General features: G+C 53.4%; 2 protein-coding genes across 6 annotated transcripts in view; both read right to left on the reverse strand.

The window, feature by feature from the left end:
• Window positions 1-21,878, reverse strand: part of RGS12 (regulator of G protein signaling 12) — a 152,598-nt gene that overhangs the window by 11,547 nt on the left and 119,173 nt on the right. For all 5 annotated transcript variants that reach the window (XM_057502011.1, XM_057502010.1, XM_036921279.2 and 2 more), the window contains 10 exons: window positions 9,817-9,986; window positions 9,414-9,506; window positions 8,509-8,652; window positions 7,564-7,743; window positions 7,145-7,298; window positions 6,430-6,506; window positions 4,259-4,453; window positions 3,589-3,662; window positions 2,966-3,092; window positions 955-1,051 (listed from right to left, as the gene is read on the reverse strand). In XM_057502011.1, the coding sequence (XP_057357994.1) occupies window positions 955-1,051; window positions 2,966-3,092; window positions 3,589-3,662; window positions 4,259-4,453; window positions 6,430-6,506; window positions 7,145-7,298; window positions 7,564-7,743; window positions 8,509-8,652; window positions 9,414-9,506; window positions 9,817-9,986 (1,311 nt within the window). The remainder of the gene's footprint in view (window positions 1-954; window positions 1,052-2,965; window positions 3,093-3,588; window positions 3,663-4,258; window positions 4,454-6,429; window positions 6,507-7,144; window positions 7,299-7,563; window positions 7,744-8,508; window positions 8,653-9,413; window positions 9,507-9,816; window positions 9,987-21,878) is intronic.
• The window catches only part of MSANTD1 (Myb/SANT DNA binding domain containing 1), a 191,757-nt gene continuing 171,407 nt past the window's right edge, over window positions 1,529-21,878 (reverse strand). Inside the window, exon 4 of the mRNA XM_036921273.2 lies at window positions 1,529-1,539. The gene's annotated coding sequence lies outside the window, so the exon portion shown is untranslated. The remainder of the gene's footprint in view (window positions 1,540-21,878) is intronic.

Raw genomic sequence — 21,878 nt, forward strand, 5'->3', positions numbered from 1 at the left:
CCCTGAAGGGAGCGCTGAAAGACTGAGGGCTCTCAGGCACTCTCACCCACAGGCAGGTTACCAGGCCCAGGGCAGAGAGCACGGCTTTCCCAAGAACCAGTAAGTGGCCAGGAAGGACGGGAGGAGGAGCAGGCACTGCGGTCCCTAGGGCAGGGGGCCAATCACAGCCCGGGCCACCGAGGTGACAGAGACAAGAGACCTGGGCTACACTTTGGAGCTGAGCCAGCCCTCAGATCCAGGCCCACAGACCTTCCTGGCCAAGCCTGGGAAAGAGAAGGGGCATCCCAAAGACACCTCCAGCAGCTCCTTAACGAAGACTTGCCCAAAGAAACAGCAGTTCCAGAAAGCTCTCTGCAGGAGACAAGCTTCCTGCTGCCCGCCACCTGAGGGGGCTGAGTGCCCCGAGGAGGGCCAGGGTGAGCCCCAGCTACCACACCTAAGGCCAGCACGGTGCTGTGGGGACCCCGGTGTCCCCAGGGCAGGACTGTCGTGGCTGAAGCAGCGTGTGGGAAAGGGCTCTGCAAACCTGGCCCACGTCTCAGCTACTGCTGGGCCCAGCGTCCCAGGCCCCTTGTGTGGAGGGCTGGGAGGCCCCCCCAGGAATACAGCACTCTCTAGAGCAATCCTCCAGGGACCACCAGGGCCTGTCGCCCCTTCTTACAGCTAAGAAGGTGCCGGTCCATCAGGAGGCACAGGCTTCCCAGCATGAGGCCCTCATGCTCCTGGTCCGGGCACCTGCTACCCACAGGCAGGGGCAGAGCTAGTCTGGGCCCCTCAGATGCCTATCTGGGGTTGAACTCTGCTACAGCTACGGTTCACCAGGTCTTATAAGACCCCAGACCCAAGTGAGGCCATCTGTGGTGCTGCTGCGAGACGGCCAGGCTGCAGGGTGAGGGCTTTCAGGAGGCAGAGCAGGGGGCCCTGAGGGGGCCGAAGCCGCCAGGCCTTCCTTACCCTTTCCCCGGGGGGGCTCCTTCTCCTCCAAGATGACCCGCTGTCCATCCAGACTTGATATGGGGGCACCAAGGTCCAGGGGCTCCTTTTCTCCACTCTAGAGGCAGACAGGGTACACTGAGCAATGCAGCCGCCACACCTGCCAGGAACAGCCATGTGGGGCTCAGCTGCTGCCAGCAAGTCTGTGCCACGCTCAATGGGGTCATACTCGGGGGACCCAAGACTTGTCACCTTGGCATGGCTGCCTCAGGGCACACACCAGGCATCCTGCTGAGGCCCGTGGGCCCAGGATGAAGGAACGTGGGCCTCCAAGCACTGGGGGTGCCCTGAGGAATCGGTGTAAGCTGGCACTGGGCGAATGGAGGCCCTGGCAAAGAACACTTGCTGACTGCAGCCAGTAGCTTAGTCCACACGCTGACCGACTTCAAATACTACATTAAGGTGGACTAAGTCTCCCACTCGTCATGACCTGGATGAGGGGCACCCACAGCCCACCTCACTGGCCCTCAGACCCTGCTGGGGGTGAGATCTGAGAGCAGCGCCTCCACGGCGACTAGGAAGCGGAGGCGAGCAACCAGGAGCAGGCTGGGGCTGGGGCAGCGCCCGTGACCACAGAACCTGGGGTCCTGCCGTCTGTCCTCAGGGACACGATCTTGCCACTCAGGTCCCATCACCACCATCTCAGAACAGAACCCTGAACGTGGCACTGGGCCCAATGACAGGTCAGAGTGGCCGCCAGCTCCCTCGGGGGCTCCAGCTGGGGGGGCCCTACCTCACTGTGACAGTGCTGGCGCAGGTGGCCCACGCTCACTGAGGGGTTGGCAGGTGTCCCAGGAGAAGCACACATGCCACAGCCTACTCCTCGAGGGCTCTCCCGGCCCGAGCCCCGGTCAGCCTGACTACCCTCCCCAAGGAGGGCCTCCGCCACCTTCCCAGGACTGGGCCCACTGGTCTGTCCCTGGGGACTGGGAGCCCCACAACAACCCCAGGACACTGCCATGACCAGCCCCATTTTACAGACAGGGAGACAGAGGCACAGAGGAGTTCAGCCATAGCTTAGGGTCTCAACAGGGTAAGAGCAGGGAGGCCCACAGGGGACCGAGGCCACCCACACCCACTCACTGGGTGTATCCTGGACTCCAGAGCAGCAGTTCCCCCTGCTGAGCTGGGGAAGGAGGTTCCAGTCACCCTCAGATGTCTGTGCACAACTAACATAGGCCTCTCATACACATCAGAGATCATGAACAATTTAGAGGCCCATTTCACAGAGAAAACTAATATCCTAAAAATGCCTGAACTCATAGCTCTGAGAAAGTTTCCTTTGTACAGAAAGAAAAGCACAAGGCAGGCAGTGTGTCACGAATCCCCACATGCAAAGCAAACGCCGAGCCTCCTGGGACACAGGCGACCTCGCCACAAACAAGGTCTCAGTTCTCCAAGCTTGCTGACCTGGACACTGCCCCACAAATGCCCTCTGGTCACTGGGACAGGCGACTGTGCCCTCGCCTTGGGCTGCCTCCTTCCGTCCCAGAGGACTGTCTCCCCTGCCACTCACGGGGTGGCCCTGCGCCCTGCTTGGCAATGCCAGAGTGGATCCAGACCCACAAGGTGTAGATGAGATTAGGAAATCAGGCAAGGGGGCTGTGCCTAAGATGGGCGGCAGAAGGTCCACAGCTGCCGCCAGGGCCCCTGTACTCTGCTCTCATCAGACTGGCAAACCATGGAGCTATGTCAGGGGTTTTTGTTTGTTTCTCATTCTGGCTTCCTGGCACCAAAACCACATCTCACTATCAAGCCAAACCCCTCCAGTAATGAGTGAGGTGTAAACGAACACAAGCATTTCCACTCAACAGGGCAGAAGTGGGGGGCAGAGGTGCACCCCACAGGACCTGGCTGGAAGAAACTGCAGTGGACAGCTGTGGGCGGGCCCCTCCGGCTCTGCCCGCCACACCAAGCAGGTGCTGTGACCTTGTGGGCGCAGGGGACACAGCCCAGGTCCGAGGTTACTCACCAGCCTGGCCACCAGCTCACTGAGGTGCAGGCCATACTTGGCCACCACGGGCCGCAGCACTTCCGTGACGGGCTTGGTGGGCTTGGCCTTCAGTCCCACGGACCGGTTGATGGGAACCAGGTCCAGCCTGGGGGGAGGGGCACAGGAACACATCTGCTGCAAACACAAGTCAGTCCTCACCTAGACGTGCTCTCTCAGAGCAGAGCGATGTGGCACCACAAGCGTTCACCCAGGCTGGGTCGTGGAATACCTTCTTCACTGGAGAAGAAAGCCCATACAGGCCTCTCCATGGTCCCAGGTGGGCTGAGCAGGGCTGTCACACCCAGCAAAGAGCAGATCCCTTCCCACAGGATGGCCAGAGCTCTACTGTCTAGCCTGAGCCCTGGGGTGCAGCCCTGCTGTGACGGTCCTAGGGCAGGAAGGGAGAGGGTCTTGGGCTCCTGGGGGTTACCACTCCTGCCCCTGCTAGCTCACGATGGGGGTGTGGGCACTCCTTCCCCAGCCTACCATGTGGCAGCTGCAATGTTAATGGGCAGAGAGCAGGCTGGCAAGGAAAGAGAGCCCTCAGGCACTGCCAGTGGCTCAGGAAGCCTCACGGAAGTGGCGACTGCCATTTTTCTTACCGAAACAAAGTACGCTTTTCTAGGCGCAGGTCCCTAGACTCCAAGATGCTACTGTCCTGATGCAGCACCAGAGGCTTTGGAGCACAGGAAGGAACAAAGAAGCTGAGATCAGTGGGGGCAGTGAGTGCCTGAAACGCCCCACAGTGCTCAGCGGGCACACAGCTGTGCCCAACAAAGGAGCAGCTGCACCGACAGCCCGCCAAGAGAGAAGCCTGTGCTCTCTCAACAGGCTAATATTAGTCCGCAAAGGGTTCTGTGCAGCGTGACTGAGTTCGTGGGACTGGCCTCCACCAAACACACCGTGCAGACAGGGACTGCAGAGCACAACCAACCTTGAGGGCCTAATACAGGCCAAGGGGCAGGTGACCAAGCAGGTTAGTTAACAAGACAAATAGATTAGCTAGTTCCTCCCATGGGCAGTATCTCCCCCACAGCACAGGATATCCCCCCAGTAGGAAAGATCTCTCTCAAATAGCTGGATCCACACAGGGTAGGATCCCCATGGGACATGATATGCCCCCACAGGCAAGATCTCCCCTACAGGAGAGGATCCCCCATGGGACAGGATCCCCACAGGCAAGATCCCCCAAGGGGCAGAATACCCCCCACAGGCAGGACCCCCACGGGATAGGATACCCTCTGGCAGGGCTGTAAGGATCAGTAGTCCTACCTTATCCCCGCCCACCAAGAAGAGGTCCACAGCGGCCCCATTGATGCCATGTCGCTCGCAGAGCCCAGAGAGGACCTCTTTGATGGACAGCCCCGCCCTGACAAGCACCACACAAGACGTGCCGTCCGGGAGCTGGATGCAGCAGTGCGTGGCGGCCTTGTCCCTCTCAGGCCCCGAGGTCCTGCGGGCCTCCGACTGGGGAGCACAGAGACAGGCCGCAGGTGCCCGGGTTACAAGAGGTGCATGGGGTGCCCCGCAGAAGGCTCTCGGTGGCTTGCACACACTTAGGGAGGCCGCACAATGGGCCTTACTGTCCCACATTCAGCTCCACAAATGCAAAAATGCCGTGGCAGATCTGCACAGTGCCCTGTGCATGAAAAGCCATCTGCGCTGCTGGGGCTGCAGCACAGTCATCGTTCTAACTGCAGGCACTGCATTTCCACTCAGCCACCAGCCTCCCAGCACTGACAAGGCCCACACTGAACTGGCTTTCCTGCACAGAATAGGAAGGGCCCTTGAAACTATAGTTCTGGGGAGTCTTCGTCTTGGCCTCCCTGACCCAGAAGCAGATGAACCGTTCTGTGGAGCCCACTGAAGTCCCTCTGTGACCATGTGCCGTGTTTGCCCACCTCTCCGTCTATGGGACAGGGGACCCATGAGGCAGGCCAGCCAGGCTGGGAGACGAATGGACTGAGGGACAACAGGTCAGCCTAAGGAAGGGGCTGGGAGGGTACAGCCACTTGGGCAAAGGCTCAGAGGCAGGAACATGTGCCCGGGGAGATGAAGAGCCCTCACTCAGACACTGGCCACCAGGAGGTCAGGAGAAGCCAGTGAGGAGTAAGCAGGGGCTCCTGGCTGCCAGCGTATAGGACTGGCCTCAGCCTCAGTGCCGTTCCTCTCTAGGGAATGAATGCTACCAGCCTCTGCCTGGACGAGGACAGGTTGTGGCAATTGCCTCCCTCCCAAGGCCTGCGGCCACAAAGCACTCAGGAAGGAGATGCATCGCGACTCACGGCAGCCGGGGGGACCGGGTCAGGGCAGCCGTCTAAGCACTAGGGCCTGAGTTCTTCTGGGAGCAGTAGCAGCTGCAACGGGATCCTCCGCCTCATTGATGAGGTAGGTCAAGAGCTCGGGACATCACCATTCAGCACTTTACCCAGCACGAGGACCCATACTCGGATGCAGGGGGCCTCCTTGACCAGCAGGTCGCTTCGGGCTGGGTTTTGTGCGGCAGGCCTGGGTCTCTGAGCCATGCTGCTATTTCCTTGCCTCAAACGGCTCCTGCAGACACCCCACTATTGTACAGCTTGCCTGGGTTGTCACTGTCACCTGCTGACAGCCTGAAGATCTCTTTTGCCCAAACATTACTTCAGAAAACTAGTTTGCAGGACTGACTGCAAAATGGCCTCACCATCCCCTTCTGACAAGCACAGGGGCAGTAAGAGCTGTCCTTTGTTTTAAGCCACTAGCTTCTGGGGTGTTTACTAGGCACCAGTAGCTAACTAATATGTGGTAAATAAACCCATACAGCCTTGTTACTTCATATAACTGAGGAAGACATAATATTCTACATTAATTGCTGCTTGCCAAGTTCAGGAGCCGAGAATGCTGGCAGCAGTAACTCTTCAAACTGGTGTCAGACAACAGCTAACAAGCGAGCAGGTGCTACCCAATGCCTCCTGCCCTCCCTCGCCTAATTGGAAACTGGGGCCAGAACAAGCAACCATACAACTAGATTGGCAGGGTATGCAGAGCAGGGTGGGTCCCCAGGGCTAGGCAGGGGGTGTGGGGAGCCCCCAAGGGCAGCAGCACACCCGCACGTAATGTCTGAGTTAATGGGATATTCAAACGGGGCACAAAGACTAAGCACCTGGCTGCAAAACATTTTGTTTGCTCTTAATGGAGCTTGAAAAAACGGGAACTGAATGAGAACAAAAGATTTCAAAAATAAGCCCAGATGTATTTTTGTGCTCAAGGAGCCCCCTCCTCCCAGCCAATGGTTCCCCACATGGGCTCAGGCACCCTGGGCTGGGGAGGGCCTGGGAATGGGCCTGCACCCCCACCCACAAAGTGCACATTAGGCTTGTGTAAATGCAGCCTCTCCGAGATGAGATGCTGACACAGGGTCCATGTGTCATCTGTGGCATTTGGGGGTAGGGGCAGGGACTCACCAGGTCCAGGCTCCCAGCAGAGGACACGGAGCCCTGTGACTCTCTGCGGCCCAGGCCTCCGTTGGCATGCAGGGGCTCTTGATGGGGAAGACACAGTGACTCAGAAAAGCAACAGTGCCAGACTCACCCCTCAGTTTGCACAGAAACCCCAGTTCTTTGGTCCAGTCTCCTAACCCCTCCCCATCTGGCTGAACAGACAGAAGCCAGACACTAACAAGCCCTTCGGAGGCTGCCCCACCTCACCACCTTGCCAAGAGAGTGGGACAAGCCTCTTCAGCATGCAGCCAAACCCCAGACAGCTCACAGCAGGTAAGTGCTCCCTTCCCTTCACTAAACATGGGATTTTTATCTCAACGTGCAGCTTCTGGGCCCAAATGGAAAAAGAAACTGTCCCGTGGAGAGCAGTAAACATCCCGGCTGGTCACTGCATCTTTACTGAGGGCTCATTTCACATCTTCCTGCAAAGTCCCTAAAGCAAATCAACAATCACACCCTCTGCTGTCACTAAGTGAACTAATGGTAGTCTTTGGCTCATCTAAGAATCATGAAAACTCTGATACAGAAAAACCCTTTTAACCCCTAGGACCTACTCATCCCGGCTGTGGGCTGGGATGTGCACCTGCCCCCTTTGCAGAAGAGCCATCACCGTCCCACTTCTGTGCGGCTGGCCCGCCCAGCAGGCCCCTGCCTACAGCCAGGGCCACACACCACACACCATCTGCGTGGTCGCCGTGGTCCTTCTTCTTCTGGGACCGCCCGGTGCTCCTGGTCCGGGACCAAGAGAAAAACGTCCCCTTGCGCTTCCTCTCGCTGTCCTCATCCCCCAGCTCTTCATTCAGGGACCTTCCTGATTTCGACTTTCCACTCAACTGTCACCAAACAGAAAGTGTTAAGATAAGGTAACACTGCTTCAATATTATGTTAAAGGCAAAAAGAGGTTGAAGGTGAGCAGTACAAGTGAGCATCTGGCTGGCAGGTGCAGCTCCCACAGCAGCTGGCAGTGCCCACCCCAACGCGGCCTCAGCCCAGGACACAGCTCACTCACGGGGAGTGAAAGAGCATGTGGCCATGTCTGTGTCCATTTCCTTCAGAGTGGCTTTCATCTCAGGGGATGGACGTGGCAATAAAGAGCACCTTTTTGGGTGTAGACACATTGGAGTGTTCTGGGCTGGTGCTGCGCCTGGAAGCCGGGCTGCTGGGCACCTGCTGGGAGTCGGGCAGAGGGCGGCCCTCCACCTCGGTCAGGATGCATTCTTGGTACAGCTGGGATTTCAGAAAGCGAGTGTAGCTATCAAACTTCATCAGGTTGAAAATCTGCCAAGTGAATATGACAGTTTAGCTACAGAAATAACCAGATACTAAGCCCTGAAGGTACAGACCTCCTGGGCACCACAGACACCATGTAGTCCAACTCTGAATGGGTGGCATTCTGCCAATCCTCTCCACTTGGTGATTTTCCAGGGTCCCTTTCGCCAGATTAGTCTTTCTCGTAACACACTAGCCTGGCATCCATCACACTTACAATCAGCAAATTCCAGCAATTTATATAAAAATTCAGCACCACAAGCCGACTCAGGACAGCCAACGTGCAGTCTTGGAGTCTCTTTGATTTGTTACAGAAAAATGAAACCAGAAGCAAGTGAAGCCTAAAAGCAGTGAGATCTGCCTTGAAAATTCATTTTGTCTCTGGTAAGGCCAGTGGGACACATGCTCTAAAAAACACTAGGTGCATTGCACACTTATCACAGTGATGTCCTAAATGCACACCTTCTAAATGTATCTACCTTCTAGACCACCACCCATAAATCACCCATTCGTATGAAGTCGCACAAACAGGCACATGTAAACATCTCACAGGTGGTGATCAGTGCAGACGGGCACACAGTGGCTAGGCCCTCCTCAAACCCTCAGTCGGCCTTGTTCTGGGACAGGAAGGAGCCCAGTGAGGAAGACGGGCTTCCTTCAGCACATCTGCACCCATAAGCAAGCCTCCCCTCCATCTGGTGCCTGCCCGGGAGCCTGCCCTCTTGGACATGGGTCCTCTGCTGGTGCCCTGCTAGGAACCCGCGGGGTGGTCACCTGGAGCTGCTGCTCCTTGAACATGTCGGGGTGAGGCGCGCTGAGAATGTCATCTGCCAGCTGCGCCTGGCTGTCAATGTTGACTGGAGTGGTGGCTTTGCTGCACAGGAACTTACTGAAAATTTCACGGGCCCTGTAGGAAAGCTGACAGGACACGTGTGAGCGGGACACGGCAGACTATAGGCTCCCTCCATGCGTGTTTTCTACTTGTTCACTACTGTGTTCCAAACAACAGACAGCATACCAGATACATCTGGGAGCCCAGTAATATTTCTCATTTGAAAAAAGAAATAAAAGTCTAAGCCAGTATGAAACCTCTCATGAATCTGGTTCTAAGCTTTTCTGATGGGCAATATAAGTATTCCAAAGACGTGAGCGATGCACCACGGTGGGGTTGCCTGGGTGCTGTGTGGTGTGTGGCACTTTAAGCAGTGTGGGCTCAGTAGGGGCCTTGGTTTGTGCAACACTGAGTGGAGTGGGCACATCAGAGGATCCAAGTGTGGACGGGGCCAGGGGCTGCCTCAGACAGGGCACTGCAGCCAGGATGCGCCACGGGGAGGGGGCAGAGGGAGCTGCGTGGCCGGGTGGGGGTGGGGGTTGGGGTTGGGGGTAGGAGGGCTGCGAGCAGCTGGGAGGGGAGGGGGCTGCTCGAGGCCCAGGGTGGGTGGGTGTGGGGGCTGCGCGCGGCCTGCTTCTGCTGCAAGCGGTCACGGCTGAGGCTGTTTAGGCAAAGCATGTGTAGGCAACGCTAAATACCAGATATATTCAGAAACTTATTCTGACAAAAAAACGTTCTTTAAATCGTGTGAAACTGTTCACACCGGCGCCGCACTGGGCGGGTGCTGACCCACAGCGAGGCGCCCCCTCGCTCTTCGGGGGCCCCCACCCCAGGCTGGAAGGCTCACCTCCTTCTTGTCGTGGGCGGGAACATGACTGAAATATTCGCAGGCCTGCCAGAATAAAATGTTCTCTTCGCTGAACTCCTTCCTTAGAAAATCCTAGGAGAGACGCGGCCAGTCAAGGCTCGCCCAGGCTGAGAGGTCGGAGGTTTCGGGGCCTGCCTCCCTCCATTCCGGCCCTCTTATTTTTACCTTCCACACGAACCAGGGGTGGATAAGCACCTCTCCACGACTCACCCAGGGCCACGAAAGGCACGCCCGGCGGCCGCGCGCACACACAGAGCCCCGCGGCCTGTGCCTGGTCTCCTGCGCACCGCGCACCGCGCAGAGCGTCCCTCCCTCGAGCTGGGCCGCCCCCGCGGCGCCCGCCTCCCCACCCGTTCCCACGGGGAGGGGCCGCGCTACTCACGGAGAAGTACCGCACACCGAGAGGGTCCTGCAGGAGGCGCTCGAAGGACACGGCCCAGCTGGCGACCCTCCTCTCCCGCAGGCGCGGGCAGCTCTGCACGCTGGGGAGGCTGGCATTGCTGCTCAGGCTGTGCTTGCTCACGCAGCCCTTCAGGTCGGCGCCGGGCAGCTCTGCGGGGACCAGCACAGACCTCACCTGCACGTGCGTCCTCCACTCCAGCCTCCGGGAGGCGCCCCGAGCTCTCACCAAGGTGTCTTCTCTAAAACACGCGTGCAGTCAACAAAACGCAAGACGCCCACAGTGCACCCAGGGCTGTCCCAGGTGGGTGACCGCGGAGCTCAGAAGGACGCTAAGCCCCATCCTGACGCAGCCACATGCACACACACACAGCCATGAAGTTGGCGGCCACAGCCAGCCACAAGGGTGCTCATCACAAAGCAGCTGAGCAGGAGCTGTGGGGGCTGGAGGGATTCCATCCAGGAAGCGGGGAGTGCCCCAGGCGGTGAGCACCCGCGGGACGGGCAGGCTGAAAGGGCTCACGGGGTCCCCAGGACCTGGGCGCTGCCCTCCACCCAGCGGGCACTGCACACTCCCGCTCCTGCACCTGTCTGCACTCAGGCTAGTCTCCACACAAAATGCTCCAGCGCCACATCCCCACGGGAGTATCAACCACACGAGTTAGTGTGACAGCTGGGCTACAGGCCATGTGAATGCGCAGTCCACTCCCCCAGGAGGCTGGTTCCTGAGCAGCCACAGAATGGCACTAAACAGCCTTGCTCCTGGCCTCCCTCAAGTAAGCCCACTGTCTCAGCTGGTCGTGGTGGGGAGTGAGCAGACTCGGGAATTGCCTCCAGCTCCGGGCTGTAGGCTGACCATTTAAAATGGCAGCAGAACAGTAACAGGGCTGGGGACACAGTGTGCACCCCACGAGGCAGAGGCCCAGCCTGTGGCGGAGCACAGCCCAGGGCCCAGAGGGCTGTGGGAGGAGCCGAGAGCAGAGAGCAGCAGGCCCGCGGCACCGAGGGAGCAAACCGTGAGTGACTGCTTCAGACTGGATTTGTGGGGCGCCTAGAAGCCACTCTGGGCAGGAATCATTCAGAGCTCACAAGCTTTCAGATTAGAAAAGGAAAACAAAGTCACAGGATAATCAACTAACTTAAGCTGCTGTAGAAAAAAACTATAGATTGAGGAGAAGTTTTAAAACATCAGAGAAGGTCGATTTTTACTTTTCTTTAGGATCCACCGTGCTGTATACGTCAGTTCAGAGACACACAGTCCGGACAGTGCCACCAGCTCTCCCTGGGGGCCGAGGGGAAAGCTCTGCCTCTGGGCCACCTGCGGGACGTGAGCTCATCACGCAGCAGCGCGCCAGCCAGGGCGCAGCGGACGAGACAACTCACAACCCTACCATCGTGTAGCTGGGACCTTCTGCAGTTCCAGACACGGAGACCCTCCCCGTGTGGAAAGCAGTGCGCTGTACACGTCTGTGAGGCAGGAAGCACACACACACACAGACGTGCTCTCTCTTTGGGGCTGAGGCCCAGAGGAGGCCCTGCTCTTCATGTCTGATTCATGTCCAATAACTGGCGCAATGAGGGGCAAACACCATCATGTTAATTCTATGTTAAATACATCCAACATACTTGCCAACAGATGCTATGTCAGAACTAGATAAGCTGAGTGTAGAAGTTCATGTGGAAACCAAACATGAAATGCTGGACAAACAAAACAGGACAGAGCCACAGGCGGGGCCAGCCCCACCCCCATCACACCTCATCACAGACCCACGTGCTGAATGGGCCAGAGGGTGTGCTGGCAGACTCTCCAGTAAGTGGGCAGCGCACCAGACAACCACCCGACCGTCAAGTCGGGCCCCTCCCAGCACACACGGGATGGAACGGCGCCAAGCGCCACCTGTGAGCTGCCGGATCAAGAAATGCTGATGGGAAACATGGCGTGGCTCTGGGAATGCCTGAGGTGGAGAGCCAGAGCTATAAAAGACAGTACTGATGTGACAGATCCCACAGAGACTTAAAATCTCTGTGTGTGAGAACAGATGGGAGGTTGCCAGAGGCAGGGATGGGGGTCAAAAGGTGCAAACTGCCAGGTACAGGACAGTAAGTCCTGGGCTGCACTGTGCAGCAGGGTGAACACACTAGACTCACTTGGTGATCACATCCCAACATACACAAATGCCACATCAAAATGTATTTTTTTTGAGATCAGTGTTGTGTGTCACTACGCCTCCATGAAAATGTAAAAAACACCAAAAGCTAACTCAAAAGACAAATAAGACACTGGGAAGATGTATGTAAAGCTACACAGATGAAGGACTGCTTTTCTTTGTACTTCAGGGCACCTACACATCAATAAGGGAAAGTTCGATAACCCCCAGAAAAATGGAAGCAGCATGTGCGGGCCTGCCAGGGCTCCTGACCGCATGGAGGCCCGTGCAGCTTCCTCAGCTGCAGGAGAATTTCGTGCCATTCTGTGCCTGCCTACCTGACAACCTCATGACCAGCAGGGTCTGAGCAGAGAGGCGCCCTCCTGCTACCCTTCATGTTGATAGAAACCAGATGACCCTCACAAGGTAATCTATTTTTAAAACACTGTAAAGAATGAGCACCAGAACATTCTTCCTCAAGGCAACAAGGTTGACCTGAGAGCAGAGGGTGCACGAAGGTGCCCAGCTTCAGGGAGGCGGGAAGGGCCTCCGCATGGGACAAGCACACGCAAAGGCTGTGGTGGAAGGCACACGCTCACAGTGGGGTGTCTGGGCTTTGGGGGCAATGTGCTGAGGAAGAGCACAGCTGGTGGGGCTGGTGGGGCTGGGCGGGGGCGCCCGGTCTTCCCCTAGGGGACAGTGGTGAATGAGGCAGTGTCAAAAAAGGACTTACTCCTCCCCAGTTCTCTAGCTGTGTGGGACGGCGGCCCTGAGCTCTGCCAGGGGCAGGCCCAGCTGGGGGTGCAGGTAGCCTGGACCTGAGGCAGGGGAGGCAAAGAGGAAGGCTGGCAGCAAACCGCCCACAGAGCAGCAGGACCCTGCCAGGTGTTGCGGCCTTTTTTCTCAAATGAATGTCCCACAGCCCAACAAGCAGAGTGATTAGGGGTGTCTGCCTCCTTGCTCCCTGGGCCCCAGCCAGCATGCAGGAGAGGCTGGCCCACTCCACTGGGACCACAGATTTCCCACCAGCCATCTGGGCCTGTCCCTTCTAGTTACTGCTTCCCAGCACTCACAACTCCTTGTACTTGACTCCTGCTCTGCGGCTGGTTCTCGCTATTCCCCAGGCTGGGCCCCCACAGGAGGCGCTAGGATACGTGACTTGCGTGCACTGACCCACTGCCCTACTGACTGAATATAAATTTAGTGTGAGAGGCCCTCATATTGGCTGAACTCATTTTGATAAGACTTGGCAAGTACTAATTACCTTTTAAGACTCACAAATCAACAATTGATATTTTAAATGTCTAATAAAAAAAGAAGCTTTAAAATTAAAAAAAAATGGGGAGCTACAGCCCCAGCCGCTGGCACGGCTGAGGTTGGCTGTACTGACTCTTACGTGGGAGCCATCCCTAGCCGTGAAGTCGCAGGGGCCTCGACATTGTGCACAGAAAGGCACAGGCCAGGCCCTAGATGGCACAGCCACAGTGAGCGAGGGGCGCAGGCCAGCAGGAGCAGCCGGGCCCAGGACAGGGAGCACCGGTTGTGGCTGAAAGCCCCCCGCCACACCCCTGCGCTGGAGGGACACAGGCCCGGCCCTTGCCCTCACAGGGTCCCACAAGGATCCTGCAGGCATCCCACGGGGTCAGGAAGAGACACCTAGCCGCTGGCTCCTTGCTCCACAGGATGAAAGCGTGGCTCCCGGGTCTCCTGCTTCCTCCTGGGAACTCACCCACTCTGTTCCGTTTCTGACTCAACAGCCCAATGCCTGCGCCAGGGCCTCAACTCAAGCCCCAGGGGAGCGTAGAGCAGGACCGAGCAGACACAGTGACCTGAAGGAGCAGGCATGCAGGGGCCAGGCCACATGCAACCTGAGTCCCTGGATGGCAGGATTCTGGCCCACGAGCCACAGGAACACACACATTCTTCCATGTGGGCAAATCAGAGACAACTGCTGGCTGCGTAATACACGTGGACGCAGAGCTCTTTAATCAAAGCTCTCCTGGGGACGCTTCCCGATGGCTCTTCCTACAGGAGAGTGTGGGGAGGTGCGCGATGATGCAGAGCACCCTCCTGGGGGGTTAGGGCAGGCGCTGCTCAGACAGGCCACAGAATTCTCAACCCACAGAGAAAGTCACACCACCTTGGATACCCACTGTCAAATTCTGAATCACAATTCACACCACCTTTAAACGCGCTCTGCAACTGTTTTTGACAGATGGAGTATAGTGCACATTTATGAAGGGATTGACCTTGAAAGTGAAATTCCTTGGAACGCCAGGATTCCTACCCCAACTCCAAGGCTGGAACAGGAGACAGAATGAGCATGAACCCATACGTCGGACTCACAACCGGTTCCCTCTCGGGTGCCAGGGATTTGGTGAGACCAGGTCCTGGCTCCTGGGCCAGAGGGAGGGCTGTCCGAGCAGACATCCGCACAGCCTGCACCACAGCGCCACTTCAGAGGACATTTCCTGGTTTTGTTGTTACCATTGGGAGTTTTTTTCCTTTCAATTAACGAGTTTGAGTCAAAAAAATGCTTTCTTGGTGAGAAAGTTTTTAAAGACTATTTCAGATTTGCTGAAAACTGAAAAAGCCACCACCATCTTTATACTGGCTGGACAAACACGTAGGTTACATGCTACAAATGATTTTAGTAACACTTCAGTTTGAAAACTTTATGGCTAATTCTGTAACAAGGCTTTAGCCCATTACCACCTCACCAGAATAGACCATCCAGACCATCATCTCCAGTACTTCAATATGTCAGTCAGAGCGCAAGGTCACGTCATAGGGCCTCCCCGTGACTCAGCCCCCGTGGCGCACATACCTGGAGGTCGCACAAGGCAGCCTGCCCCCGACAACCATGATGAGGCGCACAGGCTGTGAGGCACTTTACCTGGGTACAGCTGGTAAGAGCCACTGTGATGCCATCTAACCAAATACTTCCAACCATTCACCGCAAACCACCCCTCTGAATCCATACCAGGCTCAGCCAGGACAGCCCCCGAGGCCCTGGGCAAAGGCTCGGGCCGCACCCAGACACATTTTTCCTTAGCTCAAACTCCGTGAGGAGGCAAATGAGTGCAGTTTCTCCAGCATCCCCGTCACCCAGGCTTATAAAGGCAACTCTCTCCCTTCACGCTCAGGAGAGGAAATCAAGAGTATACTTAGCACAAAGTATTACAGAAGACACATGCATAATTTACAGCCATTCCTTTAGCCTGCTGTTGCTCTTGGAACTTGAATTATTTAGTCAGGCAGAGCACAGCCACAGAAACTGCAGCTTGGAGGTGCAAATGCTGAAGATGGAACCTGGGCAGGGTTGCTCTCCCTGGCAATTGGTTTTCTGTTAAACTAGCAGCACTGAAGGGAAGAACAAGTACTTGTAGCTTTCTATGTAACTGAGGCTTTTAAGCTCTTATTTCCCTATGTATCTTAAAAGTTTTTTAATCCCATAACCACAAAACCTCTCTCTTAAAAACGAGAAAGTGACCCCCAAAACCTGCACAGCATCGCTGTTAAGTTAGGTAAATAAGAGCCACATCTTCAGGCTGAAGCCAAGTGTGCGTGTGACGTGTCCCACGAGAGTTTTATCTCTGAGAATGCGGTGGGCTGCATCCGGCTCTGGGGCAGGAGTTTGCGAGCCCTGCTAGGGAGCGTTGGACAGGCACTGCTACATCCTACATTGCACGCTATGCCTCAGTGACAGTTCCATTAAAAAGGTGTGAAATCACTCTCAGCACTTTCAAACAGGCCCTGAAAAGACTGTAAAGGTAAAGCTTGGCCTCAGTTGGTCCCACCTTCCTATCAGTGTCCTTTTTGCCTCAAGTTCCTGGAACACAGAAAGCTACCCCAGAGCCGCCCAGCCAGGCAGCAGAGCCCTGCAGAGGAGAAGCGGCCAGCTCTGCTCCTTCAGATCCGCACCCCCTCTGTGCCCTGCCTCCTCCTCTGCCAGGGCTCATGAGGCTGCTGTGAGCAGCGAGGGGTCATGCACCGTGCCTGGCACACTGGTGCTCAGAGAAGCAGAACTCTTAGTACAGCTGAACAAAACTGGCAGAAAACGAGATGCTGTGGAAAAGCACCTCTTCTTGCCCCAAACTACCCCTTTCTTAGAACCGTATGTGCCATCATTTGGGGGCAACTTTTTATTTTGATATAACTTTAAACTTGCAGAGAGGTCACAAGACTAGTAAAAGGAACTCCATACATCCTTTACCCAGATTCACCAAACTTCTGCCTTTTGCCCTATTGGCTGTCTCATTCTCTCTCTATCCCTCACTCCCTTCCAGTCTCTTTCTCTGAAGGCACACACACATACACATGTAACCTTTTCCAAATTGAGATTGCTGGAGACAGCATATCTCCCTGCCCCTGAATACTTCAGTGCGTTATTTCTGAAGAACAAGGACATTCTCTTTCATAATCACAATCAAAATCAGAATCAAAATCAGAAAAAGGAACACAGTCTATATTCCAATTTCATGTCCTTCTAGCTATTTCCCCTGGTCCAGAGTTGAACTCAGGATCACTCAGTTGTCACATCTTTTTAGAATCTCCCAGCCTTTCTCTGCATCTAGACCTAGACTGAGTCCACTCACCTTGCAGACCACCCCTCAGTTTGGGTGTCTGATGTGCCCTGTGATTTGGCAGGAGTCCTCCAGAAACGGCGCTGGTCTTTCTTGGTGCCTCTCTTCGGAAGGCCCATGATGTCAGCTGATTGTGGCACTGGTGATGCTCCACTGAGGGTCAGGTTTCTCCACAGCAGAGTCACCTTCTTCCCCTTGAGCCGGCGTGTGTATCTTATGCCTCATCAGGCTGTGCCTAGGGTTGTAGCACCTGTTCTGGTGTTCTTATGCCATCATTCTTCCCCCACTGTCAGTTGGCACTTGTCCATAGGTAAGAGCTTTCTCTTCCTCCCCATTTAGTATAAATTCATTGATCTGTATCAGTATGTACTCAATGGACTTTTGTTTTATTCAATGGGCTATAATCCATAAATACCTGTTTTGTCTTTTTCTTATGCTCTGCCTCCCTTAAAGCTGGTACCTGCGTCCTTCTGGTATGTCTTGAGCACTTACTTATTTTCTGCTGTAAAAAAAAAATGTGCCTGGCTCATTTTGTACTTTCCCTGCTCCAGCCCAGGAATCAGTCTTTGCTCCAAGGAGCCCTGATTCCTTTTACTGAAAAGGGGTAATTAGATACTAATATATGTACACAAGTGTGTTCACTGCCACTAGGGGGTTTTGTTGCTTCCAAGCCTTTTAGAGGACAAAGAAAGGAAATACAGGTACACACATGAATACACAGGTGTGCAGATATCTCTGTATTTCTATATCCATACGCTCATCTACTAACACCGTGTGTTCATCTGACCCTCCAACTCCAGTCAAACCTGGTGTATCTCTCCCGGTCTGTGTTTTCACTCCTGCCCAGCAATGGGAACTGGGCTCCCATTATCCTTAATGGATTTACTTATTTGCTCAAGCCTGGAACATACTCAAACCCTCTACAAGGTACTTTAAGAATGTTAACCACACCAGTGCAAAAGCAAACCTAACCAGAGTTTAATCTTTTTTGATCTTTTCTAGATAAAATCTACATAAAGTGAAGTGCTCAGTCTTAGGTACAGGACTTAGTGAGTTTTAAAATCGTGTCATCTACTTTTTAAAGCTTGCACTTGCTTACCAGGTGAACTTATCCACCCTTCAAACCAACCAGACCTTGAGAATATCTGCCATAATGTTATTAAAATAGTGAAATTCAGTTCCCAGGTAAAACCAAGGTGGAGACCCAGGCCCCAGGATGATTGTTCTGGCACTGGGTGGTGTGATGTGATGCATCTCATAGGCTTGAATGCCTCTGTGCCTTGGTTTTCTCATTAGGGGAGAAACCAACATTTGCCAGGCTTGGGCAAGAGTATGAATGCAGGGCTTCATACCATATATCTAAACACTGAAAAACTGTCACAGAAGCTAATATACTGTTACATGAGCCACATCCTACTCTCTGACCTTCAAACAACCTGGAAGGTCAGCTTGAATTTAGAGTTCTGGAACTTGCCTGAGTTCTGCATCAAAATGTGGTGGCAACATCATATCGAAAATTACCGAGTATCATAATTCTTCCAAGTGGTAAAGACACCTCAAGACAAATGCTGGGCATAGAAGCCACAGGGCATAAATATGCAAAGAAGTAAAAAGCTAACCTTTTCAAACAATAAGGCTTCTCTCTCACTTACCAACTTTACATTTCCCTGTATGGCCCCGGAAGATGACTGGTTAGCCAGAGACGGGTAAGATTCCTCAAGGGAGGAACAACCTAAGACAGGCACAGTCGCAGGGGGGCCATCAGGTGAGAAATTGGGATCAACAGAGGTGAGGCTTAGAACCTCACCCCGCCTGTTTTGAGAGAAATCTTCTGCATCCGTGGATGTTTTGTTGCCCTTGTCTAGCTTGGATTAATACTTAGTCTACAGGCACAGACCTGATTATCTACATTTGCCCTCTTACAGCACTAAATTATGTTTTCTACCTTTATCTTGCATCTACCTACCACTTCAGCATTTTATTTAAAAAAATAATAATAATAATAAGGGAGAAATGTGGGATTCACATATAAATCAAGTATAAAAATCAAACGAATAATCATATCTGACTTGATTGTTTATAGTTCACGATGCGTGATCAAAACTGAAAGTTTCTGTGATGACTGCCCTTGCACTGTTCACCATGTAAGAACTTACTCACTATGTAAGAACTTGTTCACCATGTAAGAACTTGTTCGTTATGCTTCAGAAGATTGGAGACTGTTGAGAATTAGGCTTGGGGTTGATTAATGATCGTGCATTGAGTCCCCTATACAAGAATTTTATTGTTGTTAACAACCATTTGATCAATAAATATGAGAGATGCCCTCTCAAAAAAAAAAAATGTGGTGGCAACAGAAAGGACTGTCTGGCCTGTGGCCTATCCCACCCCACTGCCACCTCTTCCCAGCCCAGCCCCAGCTGCATCTGCTCCACCCAAGATGTCACATCACTGCCCCATCACAGTCACCCTTAGGTCCTGAGAGCATTTCCTTCAGTCCCCAATTACTGCCAGGTGTTTTTTTACAAACTTAAAAGCAGCAAAGTTTTTTCTCAAAGAAATCATATGCGGAACAGACCCACTGGGAAAGAGGAGGTGGGAAATAAGGATAAATGGACAAAGTCAGGCTCCTCTGTGTCCCCCAGTGCAGCCTTGCACCAGCCAGCCAAGTAGCTCTCCTGACAGAAAACCTGCTGCTAATTATGGAACCGTACTGATAATTAGAATAAGATGTTTTTGGAACCCTATGGCATCTCCTCAGAATGGAGTCTAGAAACCATGGATCTCATTCAATCAGCCCATTTTACAAATGTAGTTGCAGAGGTCTGAAGACCTTCTGTGGTCTGCCCGAGATTAGTCAGTGACGGTGCTGAGACTGTCCACGTGCTCCACACCACAGCCCAAGTCCCAGCCAGACTGCACAGCCCTGGAGAGGAGGGCAGATGTCTTATAACCCTTATGGATCCCTCAATGTACAGTGCCCTTTGAAGAGCCCACAGAAATGTGAGCCCAAACAGGAGAAATCTAAATTCTGAGTCTCTCCTGAAAAATCCTGATTTATAACTTCTGGCAGAGCAGAGCAGAGCACACTTTCCATGTCTGAAATGACACAAGTCCTTCTGGGAAGTGAAATGCCAAGCAGATGGGGCAAAATGTTGGAAGAGCCCACGAGGCCACGTGAGTGGGAAGCACAGGAACCAGAAGGGGTCAGTGTGGGAAGTGTGAGGCAGCGGGCAGAGACGAGTGGATTTTGTCACTTGTCACATTGAATTTTCAGGATTCTGAGCTCAGAGCTATCAACTATGACCACAGATGGCTGGCCGACTAAAGGTGGCAGCAGACCACAGGGAGCCTCCAGGACTCACCAAAAAGGGGCACAGGCCATTTTTCAAAGATAAGCCTGAACAAATTTATTTATTATGTTTACTTGAATGAAAATATTCACATTATTCTCTTTATTAATTTCTTTCTTTTCAATAAATACACATACTTTAATGAAGATGTTCTTCTTTTATTCTCATGCCAAGGGCCACACATGAAGCACAGACCCTCCAGCTGTGGCCTGTCCCCGTCTACAGGACACTGCCCAATGCAGAAGCCTGAGGACCACAAATTCAGGGCCCCACAAGGAAGACCCAAAAATGGTGCTCAACCATCCCACAGCCAAGGTGGAGCTGCCCACATGGGAAACGCGAGCTCCTGGCCTGCACGGAGAAGGTGCAGGTGGAGATGAGGCAGGGGGCACCTTCTCTAATAGGACAGGTGGCTGGAGGGCCAGACCTCAGGGAAGGACAAGGGTCAAGGGTACAAAATCATCGAGGATGCATGGGGCAGGTGGCTCCTTCTTCAGGGAGGGCACCTAGAGGCCACTCTTCTAAGGGGAAAAGAGGTAGTAATGAGACAAAGGAAAAGTCCTGTGCAATTTTTTTACCTATGTCAACCAAAAGCCTGGGTTTTCTGGGATGGTTATTTCACCTAAATTTCAATGATGATAATATATTGGTGTAAACACAGTATTTGGCAAATAAAAGGTAACAATTGTACCTTTTATATGACTTCCAAATAAAACAATCAAATTCCAAAAGTCATTTGTCCAAACTGTTTCCGGAAGTCTGGAGCCGGTCAGGGGCTCCTGGGGGCCCCCAGTCCCTGGCCGAGGGAAAGCAGGCCGCCCCGTCCCTCCCCCTGCAGCGCAAGGCTGGGATGGGCGAGGCCCCCAGCCGCTCGGCAGGTGTTTCTCCAGTGGGCGGAGCCAGAGGCTGAGAGGCCCGTCTCGCAGGCTTGCCCTCCCTCCCTCCTGTTGGCTTTGGGAATCTGTCAAGCTTGACTTGTCTATGAAATAAGCAGGTAATCTACTGCTACGGGGAAGCCAACTGTTCCCTGTTTTTTTGTCCTAAAATTGGGTAGGGAAGTTTAAAAGGTAAATAGGCCACCCCCGCTTCTCATTTATTCAACAGACACTTGTTGAAGGCGTACTCTGTGGTAAGCTCTGTCCTAGACGCCAGAGCCTCCAGCCCAGCTCCACCTGGCACAGGTGTCATGGTTTGTGGTGTAGGTCCTGGAGCCACGCTGCCTGGCTGAATCAGAGTCCCCCTTCCCAGCTCGGCAAGGTCCCTACCCTTCTGTAAAACTGCGGTAATAACCATGTACTGACATCACAGGGATGCTGTAAGAACCCCACTCCTTGCCAAGTAACTTCCAAGCCACCTCACCTTTCCATAAAACTGGGGGTAAAAATGTATACTGGTTTCACAGGACAATCACGACACAGCACCAAGCACAGAGCAGGCATTCAGTAATACTGGCTGAGTATGTGGATCGTGTGCCCAGATGAGATGATACAGGCTGAAAAGCATATAACTTCAAATTATATCTCTCTTGCATTTTTAATGCACAATTCATGAAATATTTTCTCCTTTAAAAATTTTAAACATAAATATAAAATCCCTCTGATCATTACCTAAAATCCTGGTCCTATTTCTCCTCTCCAGAGAAAATCCATCTTATTTACTGTGTTGATTCTTCAAAATATATTTTTAACGCTTTTACCAAAACACATACATTCCCACAAAAATAATGTGTATTGTTTAGGAAGGCTACTAATTTTTATCTTTCTGAACTCCACTAGTTCTAAAAGGCATGGTCATGTGATTGATATCCTTTGGGTTGTCTAGTTAGGTGAAAATCTCATTCAAGAATAATTATTTGGTTTCTTCCTTTCCACATTTTTAATTTTATTTATTTTTCTTGTCTTACAGTGTTGGCCAAGATCCCCAGTACAATGTCAGATAGTTGCTGAGATAGAGAACATC

Source organism: Manis pentadactyla, chromosome 5 (genome assembly GCF_030020395.1).
Source record: "Manis pentadactyla isolate mManPen7 chromosome 5, mManPen7.hap1, whole genome shotgun sequence".
In the NCBI taxonomy this organism is placed as follows: Eukaryota; Metazoa; Chordata; class Mammalia; order Pholidota; family Manidae; genus Manis; species Manis pentadactyla.